This window comes from Panthera leo, chromosome B2, assembly GCF_018350215.1.
Source record: "Panthera leo isolate Ple1 chromosome B2, P.leo_Ple1_pat1.1, whole genome shotgun sequence".
In the NCBI taxonomy this organism is placed as follows: domain Eukaryota; kingdom Metazoa; phylum Chordata; class Mammalia; order Carnivora; family Felidae; genus Panthera; species Panthera leo.
In genome coordinates this window covers 33,656,985-33,682,511 of record NC_056683.1, presented here as the reverse complement: position 1 = coordinate 33,682,511, position 25,527 = coordinate 33,656,985, and the positions used below count along the sequence as shown (strand labels likewise).

Sequence of the window (25,527 nt, the reverse complement as noted above, 5' to 3'; positions counted from 1 at the left end):
AGTCCTCCCAGAGCTGAAGAAACAATGGGGCTAATTCAATGCAGGCAGAAACCAACTCCAAAGCATTCTACCCTGAGGGCATATATACCAAGCCACTTCAGAAACAGAACAGGATCATGGGAGTGTGTCCAGGAGACGAGGCTAAATCAATTCAGAAGGGTCTCCAAGATCTCTCTCTCTCTCTCCTTGCTACCTAAAGGACTGTGATCGTGGTGACCTACAATCAGAAGTTCCCAGAGAAGAGTGTAGTTCCTTGGACTAACCAAAGGGACCAGTGAGGTTTGGCTGCACAGTGCTGTGTGAGAAGGAAGGAGAGCTCAGAGTGGCAGGGTCATTTACGCAGCACTGGAGTTAGATGCACAGAAGAATGGAAAAGGAGGAGTTGGGATGAGAGGGACATTTGCATTATAATCAGTGTTATCAAAATGGGTGAAGTGAGAACAGCTGGGAGAAAAAGAAGAGGAAGGATGGAAAAAGGTACTGTGAGAAGGGGCAGGGATGCAGGGAGAGGAAAAAGGGGAAGATTCTGGTTTGTAAAGGAGATCACTGATGACAATGGGGAGGATGCCATGGGATCTGGGAATATAGGAGGCAGAATCTCAGGGGGATACTGGACAGAACGTGAAGAGGAGGGAACTTAGAATGGGAGGATGTATAGGTTATGAAAGATGGGTTCATGCTGGGATGGAAAGGGCTCATTTCATTGAAACTAGGTAAAGGAAATCAGTAGATAAAGGGCTAGTTAGATGAAGTCTTTGGGTAACAGGACAAGCTGTGGATGGTAGAAAGGAGGCAGCTAGAACACTGAGAAGAGACTGAAAGTAGGGAATTATATGACTACTGGGCCAGCGGGTTTTAGAGTATATGAATTCCTGGGGGGAAGGGACTTAACAGTATGAAAGGGTTTGGCGGAGAGCTCGTTGAAGTGGCAGACCCCTTAGGGTGAGTGAGATCATGTAGTAAGGGCTGTGAGAGGATATCTAGACAAAAGGTGAAAAGAGGTATTAAGGTGCAGGGGACTCCAGGCACATGGGGTGCAAAGTCATGAACAATGGGTTGAGGAAGTCACTAAGCCATGAGGCAAAGGATAATAGAGACCTTGTGGGGGGGGGATGGTCACGGAATGAGCTGATGTTGGGCTTAGGAATCATTAGAAAATAAGGAACAAGAGGCTCAGGGTGACCTGGAAAACTGTGCAGGTTTGGGGACAAGAAAGTCAATGGAGCCAGTAGGTTTTGAAGACCATGGGTTCAAATACTCGCTCTGCCACTTATCTGTCTCAGGTTCTTTATTTACAACCAAACCAAACCAAACCAAGAGAAATGGGAAATGGTGGTGGATATAGTAATACCAACTTCTTGGGGTTGTTGCAAGGTAAGTTTAATTTATACAAAGCCAGACACCCAGTAGGTGCTTGGCCAATCATAATTAAAGATGTGTAAAGAATAAGAGGAGAAGGCCATAGCAGAGAGAAGAGAATGGGGATTCCAAGAGCTTGGTGGTAGAAAAGTAATGTTAAGGTATGGGCCCTGTCTTCATTGTCTGTTGAATCCCTATCACCCAGGACAGAGTAAGATCCGTAAGAGCTTCTCAGCTTAGATTTAAGGGCTCCCATGGGCCAGGCATGGTGCCAGGTACTTTGCATGCACCATCTCAGGCAAGACTACTATCCTCCCTTAGCAGAGGTTGAGGCTGAGGGTTCTTAGAGGCTAAATGGTATGCCTGAGGTGCCACAGCTGAAGAACCGGAGACTAGAACCAGGTTTCTTATCACATCAATGCCCCTGGCTTTGCAAACATGTTAACTGATGGGGCCTGAGCAAGGGAAATGGGTATGGACTATTAAGAGTGTAGAGGGTCAAGGGAATGAGGGAATAAGGCTCATGAAGCAAGTAGAACCTGAGGTGAGGTTACAAGAGTAAACTTCTAGGGAGGGTACAAAAATGATTGCAAACAAATACCATCTTGACTGAGAACTGTAGAATTTCACAGCTGGAAGGAAACTCTGAGATCATTTAACCCAACCTTATCACAACACAGACGAGAGGCTGAGGCCGAGTGAGGCAGGGACCTCTCCCAGGTTTCCAAAACACAACGGTGGCAGAGCTGGGACTTGAGTCTGGGATCAGACAGACTCAATCCAGAATTCTTTGATGCCTCCAACCATTACTAGTACTTCATATTCATGTCTACATCTTCCTGGGCACTGGCATGGTGCTGGGGCACTTGTAAGTCATGTGTTGATTGACACTGAGGGGCTGAGGGTGCAGAGAGAGAGAGAGATGTCAGTGGGGGTGATTTTAAGATGAAGCGGGAGCATGGAATGAAGACCATGAGGTTACAGGGCAAAGAAGGGATTATCAGATGTAGAAGGTTATGTAGATGACAACTGGGTGGGAAACTATTGGAGTAGGGCTTAAGAGTTACAAGAAAACGTTTGAGGGGATTCACCGAGTTTGTGGGCGAACACAGGGTAGAACCGTGGGAGTTACCGGACCAATGATGGGGTTACTGAGAAGGTTGGGGGGGGTCACCAAGGAGAGGTACGGGGGTCTTGGATCTTGAGTCACTGGATTAGAACTGAGGGAGTCACTGGGTTGGTGGGTCCCCGGGAAGTGCTGGGGAAATTCCTGGGTTGGCAGAGTCAATGAATAAGAACTGAGGTGAGGTTTTAGGGTCAGTGGGTGGGGTGTAGGGTCACAGAGGTGGAGGCGGGAGTGGGGATGGGAGACGGGGTGGGGTTTAGAAGTCTTGGGGGAGGAGTCGCAGGGCGGAAAGAAGGGGCAGGGATGGGAGACGGGACCCGGGGTGGGGGAAGGGTCAGGTCGCCGTCTAGCCGCCCGGACGCTAGGCTAGGGCCGGAGGAAGGTGGGCACGCCGGGCTCGGGACCTTCCCGGGGCCCTGCGCCCGCCCGGCCTCCCACCTGGGCACGGTGGACCCACTCTTCCCGCAGCCACCAACCTGACAGCCCCCGAGGGCGACTCCGCCGACAGACCGCCATGCACCGGGCCCTGCCACCAGCGCCGGCCCCGCAACCCGCCTGCGCCATAGCCCGCCCGCCCGCGCGCAGCTTGCCTCGCGCGATATCCAGGTTCCAGGGCCGCCGCACTTTCCTCTCCTCTCGGCGCGCCTCTACCGGGCCCCGGAACCCGTATAGAAAATACCGGGCACGCTCCACCCCGCACCCCCTGCCGCCGCGGCAGCCGTCCTACTTATCCAGGTTCCCGGGCCCTGGAGCCCAGGCGGCTGGGCTCTGAACCGTGCCCCTCAGATCCCCGCCCCGCCCCCCGGCCGGGTGACGCACAGCCCGCGAGGCCGAGCGCCCGGGGAGGGCGTGATGACGTCACGACGCCCCGGTCAGGGCCTGGGCGCGGCTGGCGAGCCAGGTCGTCGCTATAGCAATGGGGAGCCGCCACCTGTCCCGCAGGGGGACTCGCGCACCTGAGGCTTGTGGCGGGAGCGGGGAGGAGCCCGAGGCCCCGAGGGCTCCGCGCCGTCTCGTCGGCTGCCTGCGAGCTGGACGGGCGCTTCAGGAGCCAGGGAGGACAAGAGGGTCAGGTTATGAGGGGAGCTGTTCCCGCGGGTTCCGCTGCCTGCACTGAGGCTGCGGACCTTCTCGGGGCTCAGAGCCCCCGGGCTTCCTCCTGCGCCTTACCAACCCCGAAGTGCTTTAGTGTGCGCAGTCCGCAGGCACTGCCTAGGATCTTCGAGCCAGCCCCCTGAAGGAAGCAAATTGCAGGTATTACTAGCTCCTTCATGAAAAGGACGACATTGAGGAGCCGTGAGGGACTTGCCTCTCCAGGGAGGGCGCCCTGACGGTCCTCGTGGGTTCTCTCACTCTCATTCCCCCGTCAGCCCCACCCTCAGGCTTAAAACCAGCTATTCCCCCCCTAGTCGGCTTGCTCCGGGGTGAACGAAACCAAGCCCTTTTGCCATTTCCCCCCTCCCACGAGGGAGGGGCTACGATCGGGGAACTTGCAGAAACCCAAGGGAAAATTCAAAGGGAGTGAGCTTTCGGTAAAACATTACAAGGAATTGAGAGGAGTTAGATAAGGGACTGGTAAAGGTTGCTTCTTAGGAGAGGAATTGGGTGCCTGGAGGAATGAAGTGAGAAACTTTTCCCTCTCTGTCCTTTTAGACTTTAACTTGTGTGGCTTTTTTTTTTTTTTTTTGTATCCTCCCTCCCCTCCCCCCCCAAAAAATTAACTTAAGAAAAAAAATTTTTTTCAAAGGAAGTATTCCGATAAACTAGAAACATTTACAAAGTACTGGGTTTGGGGTCTATGGGCGCTAAAGATGCCATTGAGGGCACTGACAGTTTCTTTCCTCCCCTGTGGAGCTTAACCAGAAAGCTCACTTTTCAATTTTAGGCATCCTTCTTCCCTATCTTATTTGCTTGCTTTGACACAGCCTCTCCAGAGGTGGGACTGGGAGCAGAGTTCTCGGTTTCAGTGGGCACTGAGTGACAATTGATGGTCCATGCTTATAGTTAATAATTTAGCCTTTATATGCCTCTTGGTATAGAAATAAACAGCCTGATCACTGTGATGCCCTTTCTGTTCCTTTCTGGTGGAAGTTGGGCAAGTTATTTTACGTACCTACAGAGAGAATAAATAGCGTGTCCTGTAGCATAAACTCCTGGTTAGAAGGAAAGCGGGGAATAGAACTCAGGTTGTCCTAGTTTGTCCCCCAACTACCTTTTTCCGTAATAAAAAATACATTTGTCTTTTCTCACAATCCATGCAGATCCTAATCTGATTGGCTACTCACCTCTCCTATTATTATACAATGAACAAAAACTCTGGGAAATCAGTGTGTGACTTTGAAGTAATGAGATTCTGATGGTGGGTAATTTCAGATACTCAGAAAACTGGTGAGGAACATATTTTGGAGTGGAGGATTGAAACTCATTTCTAGCAGCTTGCCTTTGAGTCCCACCCTTACAAGGTGGGAGCCCCGCATCGGGCTCTTTGCTGTCAGCACGAAGCCCACTTTGGATCCTTTCTCCTCCCTACCCCCACCCCTCCACTGCTCCCATGCTCTCTCTAAAAACAAATACAAAACATTAAAAAAAAAAGTTGATATCTAAATTTTCCATCCCAAATTTAAGTACCTGTAGGGGATATAATTTCTGACTTGTTATAAATTTTGATGTTTTAAACTAAAACCATTATGTAATTCTTAAGTGTATCCAGTGGACTCCAAATACCCTAAATGTTTGGTGCCTTGCCATCATCTATTTAAAAATATATGAACAAGTTCTTTAGCAGAAATTTTATATGGTTCCCTTTCTTCTTGAACTTCTAACTCCATTCACTTCCCATTCAGAACTGTATCCTAATTATATTTGTATGTGTTTTTTTTAAGTTTATTTACTTCTTTTGAGAGAGAGCAAGCATGGGGGAGGAGCAGAGAGAGAGGGAGAGAATCCTAAGCAGGCTCTTGCTGTCAGCACAGATGCAGAGAGCCCGATGTGGGGTTTGATCTCACAAATTGTGAGATCATGACCTGAGCTGAAATAAAGAGTCAGATGCTTAACCGACTGAGCTAGCCAGGCACCCCAGTATATTAGTGTTTTAAAGACTTATTGATCACTATCGCACTTCTTTGCAACAAGAATGAGTATAAATTTAAGTTTATTGGCTGTGACCATAGGCTTTAATTGTTAAAAAAAAAAAAAAGTCTCATTTGAATTGAATTGTCATTACAGCTATTACTGGTACACAATTTATTAAACAACGTAAATATATTACATAAATTTATAACTTGTGAAACCTGAAAAGTACAATTTTTATTGAAAATGCATTCCTTGGGGTGCCTGGCTGGCTCAGACAGAAGAGCCTGTGACTCTTGATCTCAGGGTCATGCGTTCGAGCCCCAAATAGGATGTAGAGATTAGTTATATGAATAAATAAATACTTAGAAAAAGATAATGCATCCCTTAATGAGAAATATGGTGTTTCTCAATTCAGGTATTCATGGATGAGTATTATCTAATGGTAGAAGAAGATAAGGTGCTGCTGTTGCTCAGTTCTCTGTTTTTTTATTTTTTTATTTTTATAGACATAAGCATTGAGAAACCTTGTTCATGTAGTAATTGGGAAAGGAAGAGATTTTTTACGGTAATATCCCTTGAGTCTTTGAACTACTTCTAGGGGTGCCTGGGTGGCTCAGTCGGTTGGGCGGCCAACTTCGGCTCAGGTCATGATCTCGCGGTCCATGAGTTCGAGCCCCGCGTCGGGCTCTGTGCTGACGGCTCAGAGCCTGGAGCCTATTTCAGATTCTGTGTCTCCCTCTCTCTGACCCTCCCCTGTTCATGCTCTGTCTCTGTCTCAAAAATAAAAAATTAAATTTTAAATTTAAAAATGTTTAAAATGTTTAACAAAAATGTTAAAAAAAAAAATTAAAAAAAAAAACTACTTCTAAATTACATGCCAATAATGACAAATACTGTTCTAAATACTAATACTATTCTAATACTAAATACAAATACTATTCTAAAGTACTATCAAAAAGAGTCTTTTAATTTTAGTAAAAGCAAAGAATTGGAAACCACTGAACTTGAAAAAGGTTTTGTTTTCAGTTTCAGTCATGTAAAAATTACTATTAGTTACCTGTTACTTTCTCACTCAGAGGCACCTTGTTAATCTGAGATTGATTTTCACACTCTTTTACTTACCGACACAATTTTGGTAAAATCCTTTTATTATTAACATGTTTTCAGGATCTTTTTGTTAAGATATTGAAGTGCAGGGGCGCCTGTGTGGCTCATTTGGTTAAGCAACCGACTTCGGCTCAGGTCACGATTTCACAGTTTGTGGGTTCAAGCTCCGTGTCGGGCTATGTGCTGACAGCTCAGAGCCTGGAGCCTGCTTCAGATTCTGTGTCTCCCTCTCTCTCTGTTCCTCCCCTGCTTATTCTCTGTCTCTCTCTGTCAAAAATAAATAAACGTTGAAAAAAATTAAAATATTGAAGTGCAGATTCACTTCAATATGGAAAATACCTGCCATTTGTGGAATTAGCAAAGCCAGTCTTCTTTCAAACCAGTCAGCCCAATCCGACTGACTTTCTGTTAGGAAAAAGTCTGCCTTTATTCTTCAGTTCAAATAAATACGTTAATATTCACTTTAAAGAATATTATAAAAATCACTGGGAAATAAATTAACAGCTTATAAAATAGATTACTAAAAACCAGTTATGATTAAAATTATATAGAGCTAATATTAACATTACAAAACTGTAAAAACAGGATAGTACTGTTTCTCATTATGTAATTTGGAATAATGCTGTATAATATGTAGCTAAATCCACTAGTTAATAAGTAAGAAGTAGGACAGAAGGTATGTTATCCCTGTGGCAGAAGTGGGTGTGTGTTCGTGCTGAATTCTGATGTTTGGCTTTGGAGAACAATTAAATAAGAATCATGTTTAAAAATCAGAAATAACTCCAAATAAATTTTTTAGACTTCATGATAAATTTCCTATTATGTATTTAATTAAAAAAAAAAGTATATTGGCTAGGAAATAATGGTTTGAACGGCTAACAAACAATTTGGTTTTGCTAGTAGGAGGTAGAAAATAGTAAACATTTTATAAGATGAAATAAGAGGATTGGTTGTAATAGAAATGTTTTAATATTATTGATTGAAAAAAGAACCCCTCCCTCCTAATGCCCAGGTTTTTATATCCTGGACCATGCATGGAGATTAAGTGTAGGTGAGGGATATGCCTTTCTTTTGTAAAGTAAGGACTATGCTGAAAGAGCAGGTGGAATGGAGAGTATGCATTAAGTAAGCTGGGCTGGTTCTCAAACAGATTCGTTGGGGGGAGGGGGAGATTTCTAATACAAATTGAGGATCTGGGGGGCACCTCCGTGTCTCAGTCAGTTGAGCATCTGACTTCAGCTCAGGTCATGATCTCACAGCTTGTGGGTTTGAGCCCAGCGTCGGGCTCTGTGCTAACAGTTCAGAGCCTGGAGTGTGCTTTGGATTCTGTGTCTCCCTCTCTCTCTCTGCCCCTAACCCACTGGCATTCTGTCTCTGTCTCTCTCAAAAATAAATAAACATTAAAACAAAAAAAAGTTGAGGATCTGGAAAGTTATTACCTTAAAATTTTCCTCAGATTGATTTTCTTGCCCAGTACCTCTTGGAAGGTCTTCACATACCCTTGGAAAGCATTCCTTGGAAAGTCTTTATGTGCCCATTTTAAAGATTGCTTGATATAGTCAGACCCATACTCTACTGGCTCTGATTATACATTAATCTGGGACATCATCATAAATGTCATGGGAATAAGGTGGAAGACTTGGTGTTTTTGGAATAAAAGAGGGTTCAGAAAGAATTCAGAGAGGATGGTCCCCAGTTGATGTAGTCATAATGGCCCTGTATTGGTCCTTGGCTTTGCAGTTCTAGAGACATGATTTTATCAGTCCACAAAAGTGATCATGTTTTGTCACACTAAATCAAACTTACAGGAAGTTAATGTATAAAATAGAATGCCAGTGAATTCATTTATACTCTTAGCCACCAGGTAGACTGGATTCTCTCTCCTGTTGGGAAATGTATGTGGAAAGATCAATTGTAATCAGAATCCTAGGAGTACAGATTTTTTTTTTTTTTTTTTTTTTTTTTTTTTTTAAGAGAAAGAGGGCAAGCAGGGGAGAGAGGCAGAGAGAGAATTCCAGGCAGGCTCCATGCTGTCAGCATGGAGCCCATCACGAGGCTCAAACCCACAAACCATGAGATCATGACCTGAGTTGAAATCAAGAGTCAGAAACTTAACCCACTGAGCCACCCAGATGCCCCAAGGAGTACAGATCTTGAGCATGGCTATTGTTATCAAGCTATGATAACCTGATGCATGGCACATAATATGGAGCTCAATAATTGTGAAGTGAATGCACCTATCCTTTACAGGTGCTCATGGGGAAGTTTGGGATTCTAGTAGACCAACCCAACATTTGATTAGGTAGATTTTTCCTTGTTCCTTTTAAATTGCTATATCATATAGCTATTAAATCCAGTAAAATTTTATGTCAGGAGATTATATAATTGTAACCATTAAGTTTTATCTGTCCTCTCTGAGCCTGGAAAATGGTACTGTTTGTTTGTAAGAGATTGGACATTCCTGTGGTCTAGTGGTAATGGTGGTATGGCTGAATGATATTTTAAAATTCTCTCTGGTGGCCAAGAGTGTACTGCATAAAAAGAACAACCTTGGGTGACTCAGTGCTGGCATTTTGCTGGAGGTAAGACATCTTAATTAGGGAGCCCGTGGCCTGGCTAGATTTGGGGAAGTGTACTATAGTGAGAAGAAACAATACCCTAAATATCGTCTACTGCTTTGAAAAATAGAGAGACAAGCCTTTTCAGATTCCAAAATCATTAGGAATAAGATGGATAAATGAAAAAAAAATTTTTTAAGTTTATTTATTTATTTTGAGAGGGAGGATGCATGCATGCAAGTTGGGAAGGGGCAGACAGGAAAAGAGAGGAGGCCAAGCAGGTTCCATACTTAGCATGGAGCCCGACTAGGGGCTCAATCTCACGACTAGGAGATCATGACCTAAGCTAAAATCAAGAGTCAGAAAGAAGCTCAACCGACTGAGCCACCTAGGTACCCCATGAAAAAATTTTAAAAGTCCTATCTGGAAGCCAGAAGACACTTTGTTTCCTCAAACCTTTTTCCAGCTCTAGGATAAACTACGGAGACAAAGGAAAAGATGTCAGGCTGAGGAGTTTTATTTAGTATTTTAATAATAATAATAAAAAAAGACAATACAGAATCCAAACATTTCTTTTTACAAGTTCAGATACATTTTTTCCCCAAGTGCAAAATACTCTATGAACTGCATCATTTACTGTTTATTGTTGATTGTGTAGGAGATGCTTACTATATTGGCAGCAGTGGAAGGCAGATATAAATACAACATTTTGAGATTTTTTTTTTTGCATTAAAAAGAAGCCTCCCACATGATAATGATTATTCTCTGAAACTTCAGTTTAACTCACACAGAAGAATAAAGTTTTCAGTTTGTCCAAACTGCTACAATTTGTGTTGTCTAGATAAGCTGATAATAGAACTGGAAGTTCTATTCTCTCTAATCATATGTCTTCTTAAAGGGTTCCTAGTCCAAATAATGGCCCAAGCGCAGGGTGCGCGATCTTTGAGACAGGTCAGATTTAAAGATATCCTTGTGTTGTTTGCTTCCACTTTTCTTTTATTGTGCTTTAGAAAGAAGCCAAGCAGGTTAACATTATTTTCTGCTTATGGTCAGTTATACTCTGTCTCCCTTCCCCTAGTTTGAGCCTGTTATATTGAGGTTAAATAGCGAATACAAAAGTTTGAATGCTCTATAATGTTTTCTGACATTTTGATATACAACCATCTAATCCACTACAGAGTCCCTTCAAACATGAATATGGAGAATACTTCTTACATATAAACAATTTCATTAGGGACAGAGACCATGACTGTATTCCTGAATTTGCAGCAACAAATCTGAGCCTTCATTACCTCAAACTAACTCAATCCTAGGGAAGTCAGAGCAGTGTCTGCCTCTGGGGATTTATAGCCCTGGGGCAGGGCAGCTCAAGTCCAGGCTTTGGTCAGTTCTCTTCTGACTGTGAGAGTTCCCTCACATTTAGGGAATGGACCAGGCCTAATACGGAAAAAGGGAAGCAGAGAAGTGAAAAGGGATTGCTGCATTGCTGAGGATTGAAGTGCCTTTCTGATATGCATCACTTGGTGCTCAGAGCCCTTGCAGAAGTGGCTTCCCACTCCCAGACCCAGAGCAGCGCAGGTTTTGTACTAGGATAAATGAGGCCTCACAGTACTGCAGTCCTGTAACACCCCGTCCTGCAGAGAGGCCTCGGGACTGGTTCATGAAAGTTCCCACTTACACCATCTTCTTCCTTCCCCACACTGGTAAAAACCTCTTTTTCTGTCTGACCTGTAAAGGTCTAGAGAATCCCTGAGTGTTGGCTCCTCATTCAGTCCACTTAAGCCCTAGTTTGATGCCCTAGGATTGGCTTCCTCCTAGGTTCAGCAGCAGCTTTGCCTGGATTGTTAACCCCCAAGTGGGACGACCTAAATTAAATGTGGACATTAGCAGGTCATTCCCTGCTCACCAGGATCTGTCTTGACATCAGTTAAGAAGCCTAGTGGTCTATACTTTCCATGCTGTGGAAATCATTTGCAGTTCCCAGAAACCATGGAATAAATTATCGGAGGAAGTAGGTTTATGTGTATATATGGGGTGACAGGAAAGGAGGAGAGCAAGAAGCAAGACCCTGAAGGCATAAATTGGGAACTACTCTGTTTAACTTTTTAAGAGAGATGCAAAATGGTAGGGAGAGAATCAGAAAATTATCCTGGCTTCTGGTGGAGAATTAAGATGGTCAGAGCTGATTAAAGCAGTTTTCATGGCATTTCCTGGGAAGTGTGGATACTTCTATTAAATGACCATTTTCTTGCTTGGAAGTAGGTATTTTGTATCTTTTGCAGAGCACTCTTTGACTCAGAGAGACAAAGGAAGCCAGATATTCCACTCCTAAGAGCCATGGCATTGGCTAATGGATATCAGGGGAACTATCTGGGACATTGGCTACCTACTGCCTAAGGCTGTCTTTCGCTGGTGAATGCTACTGATTAGGTAGTGAGGGGATGGTATAGACTTCTTTATTTAGTGTTGCCTCTCCTGGGAGGAGCAGTAGCCTGGACGGTCAATTACAAATGAACCCTAGGAGTTAATTGGTAGCCTTTGATTGAATAGGACTACTTTGATTGAATAGCTTTGGGGGAACTAAAAGGAGCAAATGGGAAATAATTTTATAGGCAGCAGCAGAATGAGGGGAGAATGTGTGCACGATGTGGGCTTGGGCATGGACTTGATTCTTCCTTTTGAAAAGCAGTAATGGAGGAAGCTAGGCTTGAAGTCAACGCCGAGAGGGAATGGCAAACAGGTAAGGTAGGCAGAGTGGCTAAGGTCAGGCAAACTTCATGCCTGGGTAACTGTCCGATTCTTGGTTCCCATAGCCATAGCTTGTCTCTGGCCTCAGGGGCCTGAGTCAGCCCATCCCCAGGGGGGTTGTCCTGTGCACACCAGGGGAAAACAGGATGAAGGCAGGGAAAAGATGGAGGCTTTCCCTACTTGGGAGTAGAGAATCACTGACCAATTCATCGGCCTCTACAATCATGAGGTCCATGCTGAATCCATAGAGAGGCATAGAGATGGCAGGATTGGTTTAGCAAACATAGGTCCCACTCCTTCCTGCTCCATCAAGTCCCCAGAATTACTCTCCTACACATCAGGTGCCTCTGAGCTACAGTTCTGAGTTCCCCCAGCTGAGGGCTCGAGAGGTCTGGATGGCCACTGGTGGGGGAGCAGAGACAGATTAGATGTTCCAGCACTCAAGGTGTTCATGAGATTCAAAACTTTTTTCTTCCACTTCAGACATACACTCTTCTCTCTTGGGCAGCTATAAATAGGGTTGTTCTAATAGAGGAAAAAGAAACAAAAACAAAAAACAAAACCAGAAAACAAAAACCCCTCCCTCTAGACAACATAGGAAGACTCAAAATGATTGCACTTATTAGATGTGGACAGGGTGGGCAGAAGGCTCGCCAAGTGTGCACACATTCCTCTTGCTGCCCACAGCCTGGGGCCAGAGGTAGGTGGCTCTGGGCTGGCTGCAGAGCAGGGTCCTCTTTGGTGGAGCCCACAAGCCATCTGGGGCTACAGGGAAAGATAACTCTGGGGCAAGGCCCAGGCTGGCTTCTGGTCACAGCCATGTTTCTTTAAGGACAACACTTAGCAAGGGGAGTAGGGCTCCCCCAGGGAGCACTTAGGTAGGGGTGAGGAGATGGCTGGGCCAGGAAGATAAGTAAGAAAAGGGATTAGTGTTTGAGGCTGGCTTCCCAGTTGTTCTGTAGTCTAGTTCTTTAGATGATACATTTTCTTCTTCTTTTTTTTTTTTCTTCATTTTTTGGTGATGCTTTAAAACCTGGTTTCTGTCCTGCAGAGAGCTATAGTCTTTCTCTTGGGGAGTGACAGCGGCACATTCAACATGGTAATGCCTGCTGCTTTTCCTCAGTCAGCTGGTGTCTACTAGCCCAGTGGTCTGGGCCTTTTGTAAGCCCTCATGGATTGGACACCAGGCAGACATGTGGGGGAAGAAGGAGAGGAGCTGTATAGACAAGAAAGCCAGCTGTGTGGGCAGTCCAGCGCTCAGACCATGTGCCCCAGAGGACCGTGCTGGCAATAAGCCTACAAGTCAAAGGCTTCTTTGGCAGAACCCTGGGCGGGGGGCACAGCCAGGGGACATTTTGGCTCCTGACTAGCAAGGCACAACCCTATAATGGCAGAAGCTCTTCTTCCCCCTCCTCATTTCCTACTAGACCCACTTCCTTCAAGGGTTTCTATCACCCTTACAGGCTGATGGGGCCAGGGATGTGAGCTGGTAAAATGGGCAGTGTGGCTGGGAAGGGGACACTGTTCTTTCACCCCTCAGGGGGAATAGAGCCAGCACTTAATGGCTTTTCCAGGGGGCATATAGGAAAAGGGAACACAGTGAAGAGAGAGAGAGGGAGAAAAAGAGAAGCAGAGAGAGACAGGAAAAGGAAGCTAGAGATACAGAAAGGGAGACTGCTTGGTCTATAGTGATTTTTTTTTTTCTCCAAAAAGAAAGAGAAGAGAGAATTCCTCATCTGAGGGTAGGGGCTGCTGGCTCGGAGGGCTAAGGAGTCTGGGGGCTTTAAAACCTGGGTCTTGGGCCTATGGGCACTATTTGTAGGGCCTCAGGAAGCTGGAAACTTTGGAGCGGAGTAGCTTGATGAAGGATTTTGGCAGCATCTCCTTGTGTTTCTCTGTATACTTGAAGTAGTTCTGGGGGTGGGCCAGCACCTCGAAGAAGGCCTTGATGAGCTTCTTGTCCTGCAGAGGATGGCAGGTGGTAATGTCAGCCTCAGCATTGGGGGTGGGAAAGAGGAACACCAGCCTCGACTCAGAAGCAGCCCCTCTTGATGCTAAATAGGCATGCCCAGAAATGAACTCTGGATTTTCATCCCCACCATCTGTTCCTCCTGTAGAATCCTATAACCTAGTCATTGGCAACTCCACCCTTCTATTGCTCAGGTCCTAGTCCTTGGAGTCATCCTGAACTCCTCTCTCTTGCCCACAATCACAGCAAATCCTGTTTATTCCACCTTCAAAATATATCTGGGGTCTGACCATTTCTCACAGTCTCCATAGCTACCACCCTGTCCAAGCCATGTTCTCTCTCACTCGGACTACTGCAGCAGCCTCCTAACCAGTCTCCATGCTTCTACCTACCCTTGTTCTTCTACAGACTGTTCTCCCCTACAGCAGCCAGAGTGACTTTTTGGTTTTTAATTAGATCATATCCTCTTTCTGTTCAAAACACTTCTCTGGTTTCTGTTTTCGCTCAGTAAAGCCAAGTCCCTTGCATGGTCCATAGGCTGAACATGATCTGTACCCCACTCTTTGTCCCCCATGCTGCTTTGACTCTCATACTCTGCTGAGCTACACTGGCCTTCTCAAGGTTCTTGAGCATGCCACACTGCTCCCATGCTCCTTTCCTGATCTTCTAATGCGTAGCCCTTTACCTTATTCAGGTCTTTTCTCAGAGGCCTTTCCTGACCATTCTGTCTGAAACAGCAACACGATGTGTGGAGAGCCTCCTAGGTGCCAGGCACCGTGCACCGAGACTCAGATCTTCTGGCTTCTAGGCTAGTATTCTGATTTTTAAAATAAGAAGTGGGGCTTCTAGCCTCTCATCCCAACTTCAATCAAAACAACTCCACTACTTTATGTATTGGAGTTCCACAGCACAAGTGAAATAAGGGTTCAGATGCTTTAAAAAATGTTTGAAAAGCATTGCTGAAATTTTTTTCTTTGTAGCCTGCAAGTCCTAAGCAATTTTTGTCATTGTGTCTCTTATTTTGAGGATAGTATAAAAATGATCTTATTAATCATAAAGATAAAACTTTTCCTTGCATTGATCATTTATGAAGGGTAATACTGTGGCTAGGACTGTAGTGTCCTAAGTACGATTTTCTTAAACTGGGATCCACAGACCAGGTGTTTAGTTCATTCTTCAGTGTTGGTAACATTTCTTTTCCTTTAAGACAGATCGTATTGAATGGACTCTGAGAAACACTATGCTAGATCTGCTCCTTTTCTGTGGGAACTGAGGAGAGAGGAAGGGAAGGAAGGTACTTAAGCAGAAGCATCTTTCTATACCTCATTTTCCCTGTATTTCTTGGTGAAAGAAGTAGGGGACATTTCACTCCTCATCTTCCCTTTCTCTTCCCCTACAGTGTAAGATAGTACAGTCAGATGGGCTTGAACTCATTGGGCAAACTCAACTCTCTGTGCCTCAGTTTTCTTATCTGTAAAGTGGGAATGATGAAAGTACCTATTTCATAGAGCTGTTGTATATATCAAATGAGAATATTCATGTAAGCACTTAGCATACTGCCTGCACATTGTTTATATGTTCATTAAATGCTGGCTGTTCTTCTTGTGCATATTCACTTGCCTTTAAAATCTCCTGGTGGTTTTCAGACGCATAGAGCCGGCCATCTCGAACAATGTCTTCTACTAGCTGCTCGTAGTCCTCTGCACAATCAATCAAGAGGAGGGGTTTAGGGGTAGAAATAATTCCTGCTCCCCCTGCTCCCTCCCAAGACTCATGAGCCTCCCCTTTCTCACCCACCTCCCTGGCATTCGTGCCCTTACTCACCATCATAGGTGACGTAGGGGATCTGGAAGCCACGAGCACTGTTGGCCTCGCTCGTCTTGAAGTTGATCCAGAGCTTCCTGGAGCGGGCCGTGAAAGCAATGGGGCGCTCATAGGTCTGGCAGGTCTCATAGGTGGTAATGGAGGATGGGGAGGCTGGGAAGGCAAGCAGCAGGTCAGGGAAACAGCAGAGCAGGCTACCCAAGCCCTCCTGGAGGAGGGCTGAGTGGGGGAAGGAGTCATGCTGACAGAGACTCTCCCCCATACATGTACTTCCCCCACTCCCCAACGTACACATGTCCTCTCCCACTGCCCTCCACTTGTTCCACAACTCCTCTTTGACATCCAGGCACTCACAGAATGTAAGAAATTTGACATTTAAATAAATGGAATGGCAAAAATGCTAGAACAGGAAAGTGAGACATGTAACACTTTTGGAGTTCTAGTCCCAATGCTGGCATTCTTAACTCTGCTCTCCACCAATCACAGAGCACATTCATTGCTGTTTTCCTTTGTTAGCCTCTCCACTTCCAAGGCCTCCCTTCTCACTGCCCTAGTTCTTCCTGTACCAGTTTTTTCTCTCTCTGTCCCTCCCTCCCAACCAGATTTGAACTGCCCTTCCCTGGCCCAGGCCTGCAGCCACCCACAGTTCTTTCTCATGACGAGGACGTCCCCACACTCATCCTCAGATGGCAGGAAGATCTCGGGTACCACGATAAGGATCTTGCGCTTGGGTGGGGGGTTGATGTTCCAGACGCACTCCACGCCAGCTGGGTAGTTGCCTGGGTAGTTGGGGGACTCGATATAGCCAGTGAACTCACCCAGCTCCCCACCGCACTGGCGATCTGTAACCAAGCCCAGGTGGACAGAGCAAGAAAGAGAAGGGAAGTCAGTGGGGGAATGGGTTAGGGATGTTGAAGCATTTTGAAGTGGAAACCAGACACTGTAGGCAACTGCCTTCTGTTTCATCATCTTCAAGTTCTGGGTCCACCTTCCTTCCTGCCCTTTTAGTACCTTCTCACCTCACTTCACCTCTCTCTGTCTCCCCATCACCTATCTCCAGGGAGAGGGTGCCATGAGGCCCAGCCCAGCAAGTGGTCTTAAGATTGAGTGGGATGGGAGAGATGGAGGGTGGGACTTTCCTGCCCATCCACTCCCTAGCCTTGCTCCCTGTTGGTTTACTTGCCCCACCCCCCACCTCTTCCCATGCCCACTGTTCCCAGACCTCTCTGCCCCTTTTTCCACAGCTTGGCCTGCCACGTACTCTTGCACTGGGCCACACTGGTGGAGCCATCAAAGTCAGTGCTTGTATTTCCTGGACAGCGGGTGCAGAAGTTCTGACGGAAGTCAGGCTGATAGGAGCCCATAGCACAGCGGATACAGCGATGGATGGTGGTGTTGTAGTAGTGACCAGGGGAGCACTGGACTGCAGGCAAGGGGGAAAGGTAGGCGTTAAGATGGTAGGCAAGTGGGAGTTCTGGGGCACAGGATGAGCAGGACACAGGAGACTGAAGACACCAAAGTTCCTTCCGAGTCCCAACCTTTCTTTGTCATGCCAGAATTGAAGCCTAGGGAAAAACAAACTTACAGAGTGGTTGGCTACCATGCCAATCCTTTTCTTTCAGGCACTGACTGTAGTGCCAAACTTCTAGAAACTCATTGGTAGTATTGAGGGGAATGTGCCACCAGTTCTCCGAAGCAGAGGGGTAAGTGACACTGTTATTTATTCCCTAATTCCTAGACTTGGGACTGGTGGAGGGTCAGGATGTGTCCTATGAGCAGGATGGTCTGGTTGGTCAGGCAGCTGGGCCTTTCCTAGTTTGGGGAAGATGGTGTGCCAGCATACTCAGGTCTACTCTGAGGACTTGGAGAGTTTTTTTTGTAAGTAGTTAAAGTTGGGGAGTCCCCCAGTGTGTAGCCCATTCACCTTTGGTGTCACAGTCTTGGAAGGAGATGGCTCCCTCATGCTTGGTGGTGAGGCCCCCACCACAAGGGAAGCACAAGGTCCGTCCTGCTTCAGGTTGGTACGTGCCGCGTGGACATGGCTGGCAGGGCTTGAACCCATCAACGGAGTATTGGCCAGGAGAGCACTGACCTGCAATGAATCAAGGGCCCAACTCTGATGGGGATGGTCCTGGTCATCCCCACCGGGTCACCCAGTCTCAGGGGACAGAGACACACAAACAGGATGTTGACTAGGAGAGCGGTCTGGAGCCTGGGCCTGCCCTTGGGAAATCCCATGCCCATGGGCGTCCCAGTGCCCACCCTACCCCACTCTATATTGTTTGTTCCCCTGGCACCTGCACACGTGGTGACGTTGGTGGCTCCGAGAGGCCCGTGGGCATCACTCCCAGGGCAAAGGTCGCAGGAGAGCTGCCCTTCTCTCTCCTGGAAGGTGCCCGCTGGGCATGGCACACACTGCTCCGTCTGGCCGTGGTAATACGTTCCCTGCGGGCAGCTGACTGAGGGAGAGTCGGCCGTGCTAGCCACCCCGCCCCCCTATTTCCCGCCACCCAGGCCTGGGATTCCCCTTCCCGCTTCCCCAGATTCAAGGAGAATCTCTTTGTTTGGGAATAGACAGAATCCTGCTTGGGAAGATCAGGGGCCAATGCCATGTAAAGGAGGGTTGATGGCCCCTCTGGACATGATATCCCTCTAGATTTCAACCTGGGACCAGGGAGAGGATGATGACAGGCAGGAGGGTCTTGGCTGCCTCACAATTTGAGGTACAACTTAGGCCGTAAAGTGTCCTGCTCTCTGAGTCAGGCCCAAGTTGGGCCTTCCCCGTTCCCCTGCTCCCCCGCTCCCCAGCAAGCTCCCTTACCACACTTAGCCCCAGCACGGTGCTGCCCAGGCCTACAGGCCTCTGCTGGCTCAGCTCGCTCCCCAGCTCCTGGGCCCGGCTTGTGGGCCAGTTCATAATCAAGGCCTGCCAGGCGCAGCAGGAAGCGGTCCTGGTTGATGGACTTTCTGAGCATCTTCAGGGTCCCTTTCAGCCGCCGTTCCATTCGCTGTCGGAGGCAAGGCAGTCCACAGCCAGCTGGTGGTAGATGATGGTATGAGTCAGGGAAGGAAGAGAAAGTGGCTGTGAGCAGGAGGGCAGGGAGCAAAGCTAGGAGCTAGGAGGGATGTGGTAAGAGAGACTGGCTCCTGGGCTTGGTGTTAGGCATGGTCTGCCCTTAGTACAAGCTCTGCCCCTTCCCTTTGCGGCTGAGACTTGTGGTTTCCCCACCTCTGACCCCTTGCTTTCCACCCTCCTCCCTGCAGTGCCCCCAGTCCCACCTGTGGTTTCTTCGGCTCTGACCTCTGCCTCCAGTTCCAGGGTGAGCCGAGTGACTTCCTTGCCTGGAGGGGTCCGGGCCCGCCGGCCCTTGCCCTTCCGAGAGGAGTCACACTTGAGGTGGATAAAGGTGATCTGGCAGTCAGAGCAGGGGGCACCACCTGGGGGAGAGGCCTTGTCAACCCCAGGGGCACCCCCTGGGGACAGAGAAGGCTCTCACTCCCAGCTCTCACTTTCCCACCCTAGCCCAAGCAGACCTCACCAGATCTCCGCAACTGTCTCAGTTCACTTTTAAGGTAGGATACCTATTATTTGGTGGAGGGATATCCTGGGACTTCTTCCTTGGGCCCTATGCCTACAAGTGCTTCTTCCCTCTGCTCTGTCCAGAGTTCAGGATGCCAGTGGGTTTTTAGAGATCTCACTAAGCAGAGGAGCTGAGGGGTGGGGGAGGGGTGTGGTGGCCAGACAACCCATTGGAGGGGGGTCCCCAGTCCAGACCTGGTCCCGGGATTCTGCTGGCCTCCTCCGTTTTGCCTTTGTTTCTCAGGTGCAAACGGCATTTGGCGTCCTTGATCTTGAAGGAGGCCCGCTGTTTAACTGACAGCACTGCAGCCTCTAGAGGGATGGCAGAAGCTCAGCACAGCCTGGGGGCGCCGAGGGGGGTGGGTACTGCTGTGGAGGGTATTGAGAAGCTGGGCAATAAGCCACGGGCTTGGCTGGAGAAGGATTATGAGAGCCAGGGGACTCAGATGTTAGGGGCAGAGGGAGCAAGGCAAAAGGGCTGGAGAATGACAGAGCGAGGAAGGGGATCCAGGAAAAAGTAAAACCAGGAGAATTAATGAGGAGAAATCGGGGTTAATAAGCAAGAGAATAAGGTGGGAACAAGGCCTCTGGGCTGGTGCTCACCATGGCAGTGGTTGGAGTTTGTGCTGTTCCCGGTGTGGCCAGCTCGGGCTGGAGTGGCCCTGGGGCTGGGGGTGCCACAGCTCACCGTGAAGCCATTCTCAGACTCTGAGAGAAGGGGGCTGTCACAGCTCTGAGCTGCCCGCCCCCAACGCCTACTGGTTGGAGTAATGCAAGGGAAGCAGGAGAGCTACCTGAACAGCCAGCCTTTCCTCCCTGCCAGCCCTACAGCAACCACCTCTATGTACCTGGCAAAAACCGGGCCCGGGAGGGGCAGGTCAGGGCACAGGTGTCCTTCTTGCCAGACCGGTTGCAGCTGAGCATGGCTTTCGAGGCACCAGGACTGCTCTGACATTTGACCGGCTCTAGGAAGGGGAGAGAGACCTGAGGAGGAGAGGGCCTTCCTCTCCCACCCTCTACACTTGGCTGATTTGGGAAGAGCATTAGCTACACGCAGAACTGTAACTGTAAACAGAGACTGATGAAGGGATTCGTCACCAGAAACTTCACGTCAGTAACTCAAATGGCTACATTCTACTCCCCTACTACCTTACTCCTTCCTTGGCATGGAACTCCCCACTTTCCAGGACCCCAATTCCCACCCCCCAAAAATGTAGTGCCAGCTCTGGCCAGCAGAGGGTGCCGCCCACCTGTGCAATCTTTGCCATTCCAGTGCAGCCGGCCCTGGCCTGCGGGGCAGGTACACTGGTAGCTGCCTGGAGTGTTGATGCAGCCAAAGCGGCAGCCTCCCCGGTTGATGCTGCACTCATCCACATCTGGGGGAAGGAGAAGGGAGACACCAACAATGGTGGGGGAGTAGGAGCCAGGGAGTGGGCAGTGAGTGAGGACCTTTGGTGAGAGTTCCAGGCACTCCAAGATGACTACTGGCTTGAGAAAAGCTCAAGCCTAGGATGTCCTTCCTTTATCTCTGTCCCCAAAGAACGATTGAGAAGCGGCCAAGCTGACAAGCTTTGTAAAGCCTGCCATTCCTTTCTGCCACTGGGGCTGTATTTGAGAGTTCAGGATGGGAGTGGGAGTCAAGAAGCAGCGTTGGGATGGGAGATAGAAATTTTGGAGGTAGGATGCTGTTCCCTGATCTCCTAGTCTCCCGGTTGTCTTAATTTCTCCCATTTATCATGATGGATGCAGACATGGCACATGCACCTGGAGATTGCCCAGAGCCAACGAGCCAAATCAGGAACTCATTCAACTGAAGGGTGTGGAGGTGAGAGGGGACAGGTGGCTGAGGGTCTAAACTTGCTGGCTTACCCCCACAGTGGGTGACACCATATAGCAGGTAGCCATGATGGCAGAGGCACTGGAAACTTCCTGGTGTGTTGACACATATGTGGTCACAGGTTCGATCAAAGGAACACTCGTCTATATCTGGAAGAATAAGGATTCAAGCCACTGAATCTGTCTTGGGGCATTTGACCCTGCAGCCCCTTGCTCAGGTGAAGGACCCAAATGAGGGGCCTTGGCCCTCCCTCATGGCCCAGCCCTAAGATCATTGATTTAGCAATGCCTACCCATCCCCTGTGCCCCCTCCACTTGTAGTCTTTGGAGTCAGGAACTGTGAGATCTGGTACCTGTGGATCAGGGTCACCACATGTGGTTAGGCAGGTTGGATCCTGCCAAGGATTTGAAGTGGGGTGAAATCCATCCCTCCTTGCCAAAAGCAAGGTAGAGTTGGTCATCAAGAGGAAGGGGTACATTTGCTAATTTGCAGCATGACACTGCCCATGGAGGCTCTCCACAGTGTCTACTGACTTCCTCAGACTCTGGCCCTCTGGCCTCCTTGAAGCTCTCCTAGCTCCAGAACCTCTCCTAAGGCTTTCCCCTTGGCCCAAGTCTGCTCACCCTGGCAGTTCCGCTCATTGATGAGAAGCTTATAGCCCTTCTTGCAGCTGCATTCAAAGCTGCCCACTGTGTTGCGGCAAATGTGGTCACAGCCCCCATTGTTCAAGCGGCACTCATCTATGTCTGGGAAGGCAGGACAAAGTAGAGAGAACCAAAGGTGATACCACAGGCTGGGGACAGATAAGGAGACAACATCCCTCCCTCCCTCACAGAGACAGAAAATCAAGCAGAGCTCTGGGCCTGCCCTTCTGACTCCTCTCTCACTCTCTGGTCTGTTTCTTCCCTGCTCATGGAATCTGTGGCCATTAGGACCAGTTTCTTTCCTGGAAGTGAGCCCTCCCAGAAGGGGACAGATAGGAAGCAGAGTCAGGCCTTCAAGGACTGCCTGGAGTAGGAAGCAGGATGGCATTTGAACTACAGGGCTAGTTTCTGCCCCTCACTCTGGATGGCACTTCCACAAAAGGCTGGTGGATAAGGCTTATATCTTCCCTGTCCCTGACCCCTGCCTAGCATAAGAGCCCCGGGCAGTGGGCAACAGGGCAATGGTGGGGGGGGGGGGGGCACAGAGAGGTGGAGATTCAAAAGGGAGCCCCTCAGAGAGGAGGAGCTAGGAGAGAGCCGGCAGGAGGACCTCCAGGAGAGCCAGTGAGGCTGGGTAGCTGATGGGGGAGGGGCAGGGGCCAGGCAGGGGGCTGGACTGGGAGGTCTGGAGAGGCTCAGGCCTGAGGCGGCTTTCAGCACTAGGAAGGGAAGGGGGGGGGGGGCGGGCAGTGAGCAGCTTCCTTCCTGAGGTCAAGTTCCCCAAGCTGGTGGCAGACAGGACCCAGGCTATTCACCCTTACTTGGGGGAGGGGGCAGAGAGGGCAGTCTTCCACTTCACTCTTAGCATACCTGTCAACAGTCCTTCCCAGCAGGAAACCTCTCAACTCTGGCTGTCTGACCTGCTGCCCCAGCCCTCCCCGTCTCCCCATCCTTTCTGCCAGCTGTTGGGCCAAAAGACACAAAGAAGGAGCTCAGTCCTCTTTCCAGTCCTCCTTGTGACCAGGGGACACAGACCTGATGAATCATTATTTTCAGTATGGCTACTCTTCCTTTTTCCTCCCCCACTCCACCTTTCTCCCAGACCTGGCTAATTAAAAGGAGGGGAAATAGGATGGACAACATGGGAAATTATACCATAATGATAACTATCATTTGTCAGGTACTGTTCTAAGTACTTAATATATAATCTTTATATAACTGATCTAATCCTTACAACAAGTGCCATTATTATAGTGGAACTGAGGCACAAAGACACTAAGTAACTTGCCCAGGATTGCAGAGCTGGGATCTGAACCCCGGTAACCAGTCTCTAGCCTCAGTGCTTCCACTGCTACCCTATTCTCCCTCTGACCAGTATAGCCTTCCCAGTGGGAAGGTCTGGGGGAATGTGGGTTATGAAGGTTATGGAACACATCTGTGACCTTGTACACACATAGCCAGGGCTCAAATATCCTTCTAGACCCAGGGACAAATGAGAATAACATGTTCATTAACCAAGAGGGCTAGGGACCCAGAGCAGGATAGAAATGAGAGTAAGGAAAACAAGGTAGGGTGTGGGCAGCGGGCACTAAGGGACTGGCTGGACTTTTGTGCCCCTTGAACTGAACTGGGAAAGGTGGACAAGAGACAAGCCTTAGCCATGCTCCTAGTTCTTTCTAATCAGGATAGCCTCCAGGGGGTTGAGGTCCTATAATAGGTACTAGATCTCTGATCCCAGCCTCAGCCCCCTCACCCCTATGCTCTGGTCCTCTGAGAGCCCTTACCTTTGCACGTCTTCCTGTCTGGCTGCAGCATGAAGCCCACAGGGCAGCTGCAGTGGACACCCGTCGCTGCATCGTGGCACTTACTGTCACAGCCCCCATTGTTGACAGCACAGGTCTCTGTTTAGGAGGGAGGTGGGGGATGGTAATGGGGTTATTGGCTTGGAGGAGTCCCAAACTTAAGGGTAGTAGAGAGTGCAGAGGCCTGAGGGAAGGCCTGAGCTGCCTCCCTGTGCTTTAGAAGGAGCACTCAGTGAAGGCTCCCAGCCCCCTTCCTCCCATGGCTCCCAGCCCCCAGCCCCTCACAAGTGCAGCCAAGCAGTCCACTTCCCTGCCCCCTACTTGATTGAAACAAGGTGGACAGCAGTGAGGCAGGTACAAGCCAGAGCTGTCAGGCAGGAATGTGCTGAGGGGGTGGAGGAGGTGGAGAGGGGAGGGTGCAGGGAGGGATGGGAGCTAAGTAAGGGTGGTTCTCAGCCGCCAGGGAACAAGAAGGGACAGATAAAAGTTTCCTCCTCTTTCCAGTGACTGTCTCTGTGGTGGTTGGGGGGGGGGGGGTCAGAGTGGGGCAATCTTGGGAAGAGTGAACCTAGTGATTCTGGAGATAGCTGAGGGATTGCCCAGCTGTCTTAAAAAAAGATCCCAGTTCCAGGCCTGACTGCTCATCCTCAGAGGAGAGGCACATATTTGGTCATATCCCAGCCCCTCCCCAGCTACCTCCCAACTCCTCCCAAACCTTCCTTTTAGTTCCAGATGGAGATAAGCTGGATGTTCTGTTGTTGTTTTTCTTTCCTAATGGGGAGAGATTGTCTAGGTAGGGGAGGGGGCCAAAAGAGAAGAAGAATTCGGAGGAGGAGGCAGGGTGTAAGAAAGTAGGTGAAAGAGTTAGAGAACCTCAGAGCTAGGTCTCTTCTATTGCCCCCTCTTGACTGGTAAGACTCCTTTGCTGAGGGGTCAGAATAGAGGGAGTATGGATAGGTCACTCTCCCTATTTTCTGCATTCTGCAGGACATAAACAAGTTTAAACTGCAGCTCAGGAGAATGAGTTGAGCCCAGGGAAAAACCATCAGTTCAAATAGTGCAAGACCCCTCCCCCTTCAGGGACTCTGGAGGAGGTGTGGGCCATCCTCTGGGGGCCCTAGAATTCTCCCATTGGAAAGACAGAATCCCAAACCCTCTCCTGGGGAAGAAAGGAGAGTGGTTCTCCAAATCTGGGGAACTGAATGAGAAAAGCACCAGAGAACTATCATCTTCTTAAATCTTTGACTCCTAAAACTCAGGTCCAACCCTTGTCACCAAGGAGACCACCAAAGCAAGGGTTCTAGAAGAAGCCCAACCCTGCCTATGGGTCCCTGGTCATGCCCCAGTTATTCAAATGCCCAGGTCTGGGAGCAGCCACAGTGGGATCTCTTGTGTGCCACTTACACCTTAGTCTCCTGAAGTTCCCCAAGACCATGGGAGAAACCTGGGAGGGGATGTTGAGTTCAGGCTCCAAGCCTAGCCATTCCCCCCAAGAGTGCTCTTAGTAGAAGGAGAGGTGCCCTCAAGCCCTGGAGCAGGGAGAGGGGAACAGATCCTGTGCTAAGACTAGGTAGGTTCTGAGGGATCCAAGGTGAGGAGCAGCAGAGCTGGCACAACACACATCTCGGGTCAGACGAGGAAGCTGGGTACAGCTGCCCTCCCCTGCAGGGCAGCATTAGCCAGGGCAGGGTTGAGGCGGCAGGATGGCACAGCCTCAACCCTTTGCTCTTCAGGTCGCAGTATGAAACCACAGTTTAATCTGTGCTGACTCTGTGCCAGGCACTTACTAGATGCTCTGCACACACTGTCTCAATCATCTCAGCAACCCCAAAGGAGAAAACTCTTATTCTCCCTGTCTACAGAAGAGTAAACTAAGGATCAGAGAAGAAAGTAGCTTGCTT

General features: G+C 48.7%; 2 protein-coding genes and 1 long non-coding RNA gene across 9 annotated transcripts in view; 1 reads left to right on the top strand and 2 right to left on the bottom strand.

Annotated features, from left to right (window-relative positions):
* ZNF76 (zinc finger protein 76) overlaps nt 1-3,272 on the bottom strand; it is a 32,949-nt gene extending 29,677 nt beyond the window's left edge. For all 3 annotated transcript variants that reach the window (XM_042938532.1, XM_042938531.1, XM_042938533.1), the window contains exon 1: nt 2,962-3,272. The gene's annotated coding sequence lies outside the window, so the exon portion shown is untranslated. The remainder of the gene's footprint in view (nt 1-2,961) is intronic.
* Nucleotides 3,273-3,457: 185 nt separating this feature from the next.
* The window catches only part of LOC122219812, a 48,253-nt gene continuing 26,183 nt past the window's right edge, over nt 3,458-25,527 (top strand). The window contains exon 1 of the long non-coding RNA XR_006202559.1: nt 3,458-3,739. This is a non-coding gene — a long non-coding RNA (uncharacterized LOC122219812). The remainder of the gene's footprint in view (nt 3,740-25,527) is intronic.
* The window catches only part of SCUBE3 (signal peptide, CUB domain and EGF like domain containing 3), a 33,907-nt gene continuing 22,028 nt past the window's right edge, over nt 13,649-25,527 (bottom strand). For 2 of the 5 annotated variants that reach the window (XM_042938530.1, XM_042938525.1), the window contains 16 exons: nt 23,609-23,725; nt 21,804-21,926; nt 21,213-21,329; nt 20,594-20,719; nt 20,192-20,308; nt 19,947-20,051; nt 19,539-19,655; nt 19,043-19,201; nt 18,585-18,800; nt 18,061-18,222; nt 17,688-17,855; nt 17,025-17,186; nt 16,408-16,605; nt 15,764-15,916; nt 15,560-15,639; nt 13,649-13,932 (listed from right to left, as the gene is read on the bottom strand). In XM_042938530.1, coding sequence (XP_042794464.1) covers nt 13,783-13,932; nt 15,560-15,639; nt 15,764-15,916; nt 16,408-16,605; nt 17,025-17,186; nt 17,688-17,855; nt 18,061-18,222; nt 18,585-18,800; nt 19,043-19,201; nt 19,539-19,655; nt 19,947-20,051; nt 20,192-20,308; nt 20,594-20,719; nt 21,213-21,329; nt 21,804-21,926; nt 23,609-23,725 — 2,270 coding nt within the window. In that variant the 3' untranslated portion in view covers nt 13,649-13,782. Of the gene's footprint in view, nt 13,933-15,559; nt 15,640-15,763; nt 15,917-16,407; nt 16,606-17,024; nt 17,187-17,687; nt 17,856-18,060; nt 18,223-18,584; nt 18,801-19,042; nt 19,202-19,538; nt 19,656-19,946; nt 20,052-20,191; nt 20,309-20,593; nt 20,720-21,212; nt 21,330-21,803; nt 21,927-23,608; nt 23,726-25,527 lie in introns of those variants that run through there. The other 3 variants (XM_042938528.1, XM_042938526.1, XM_042938529.1) reach the window with 3 other exon arrangements.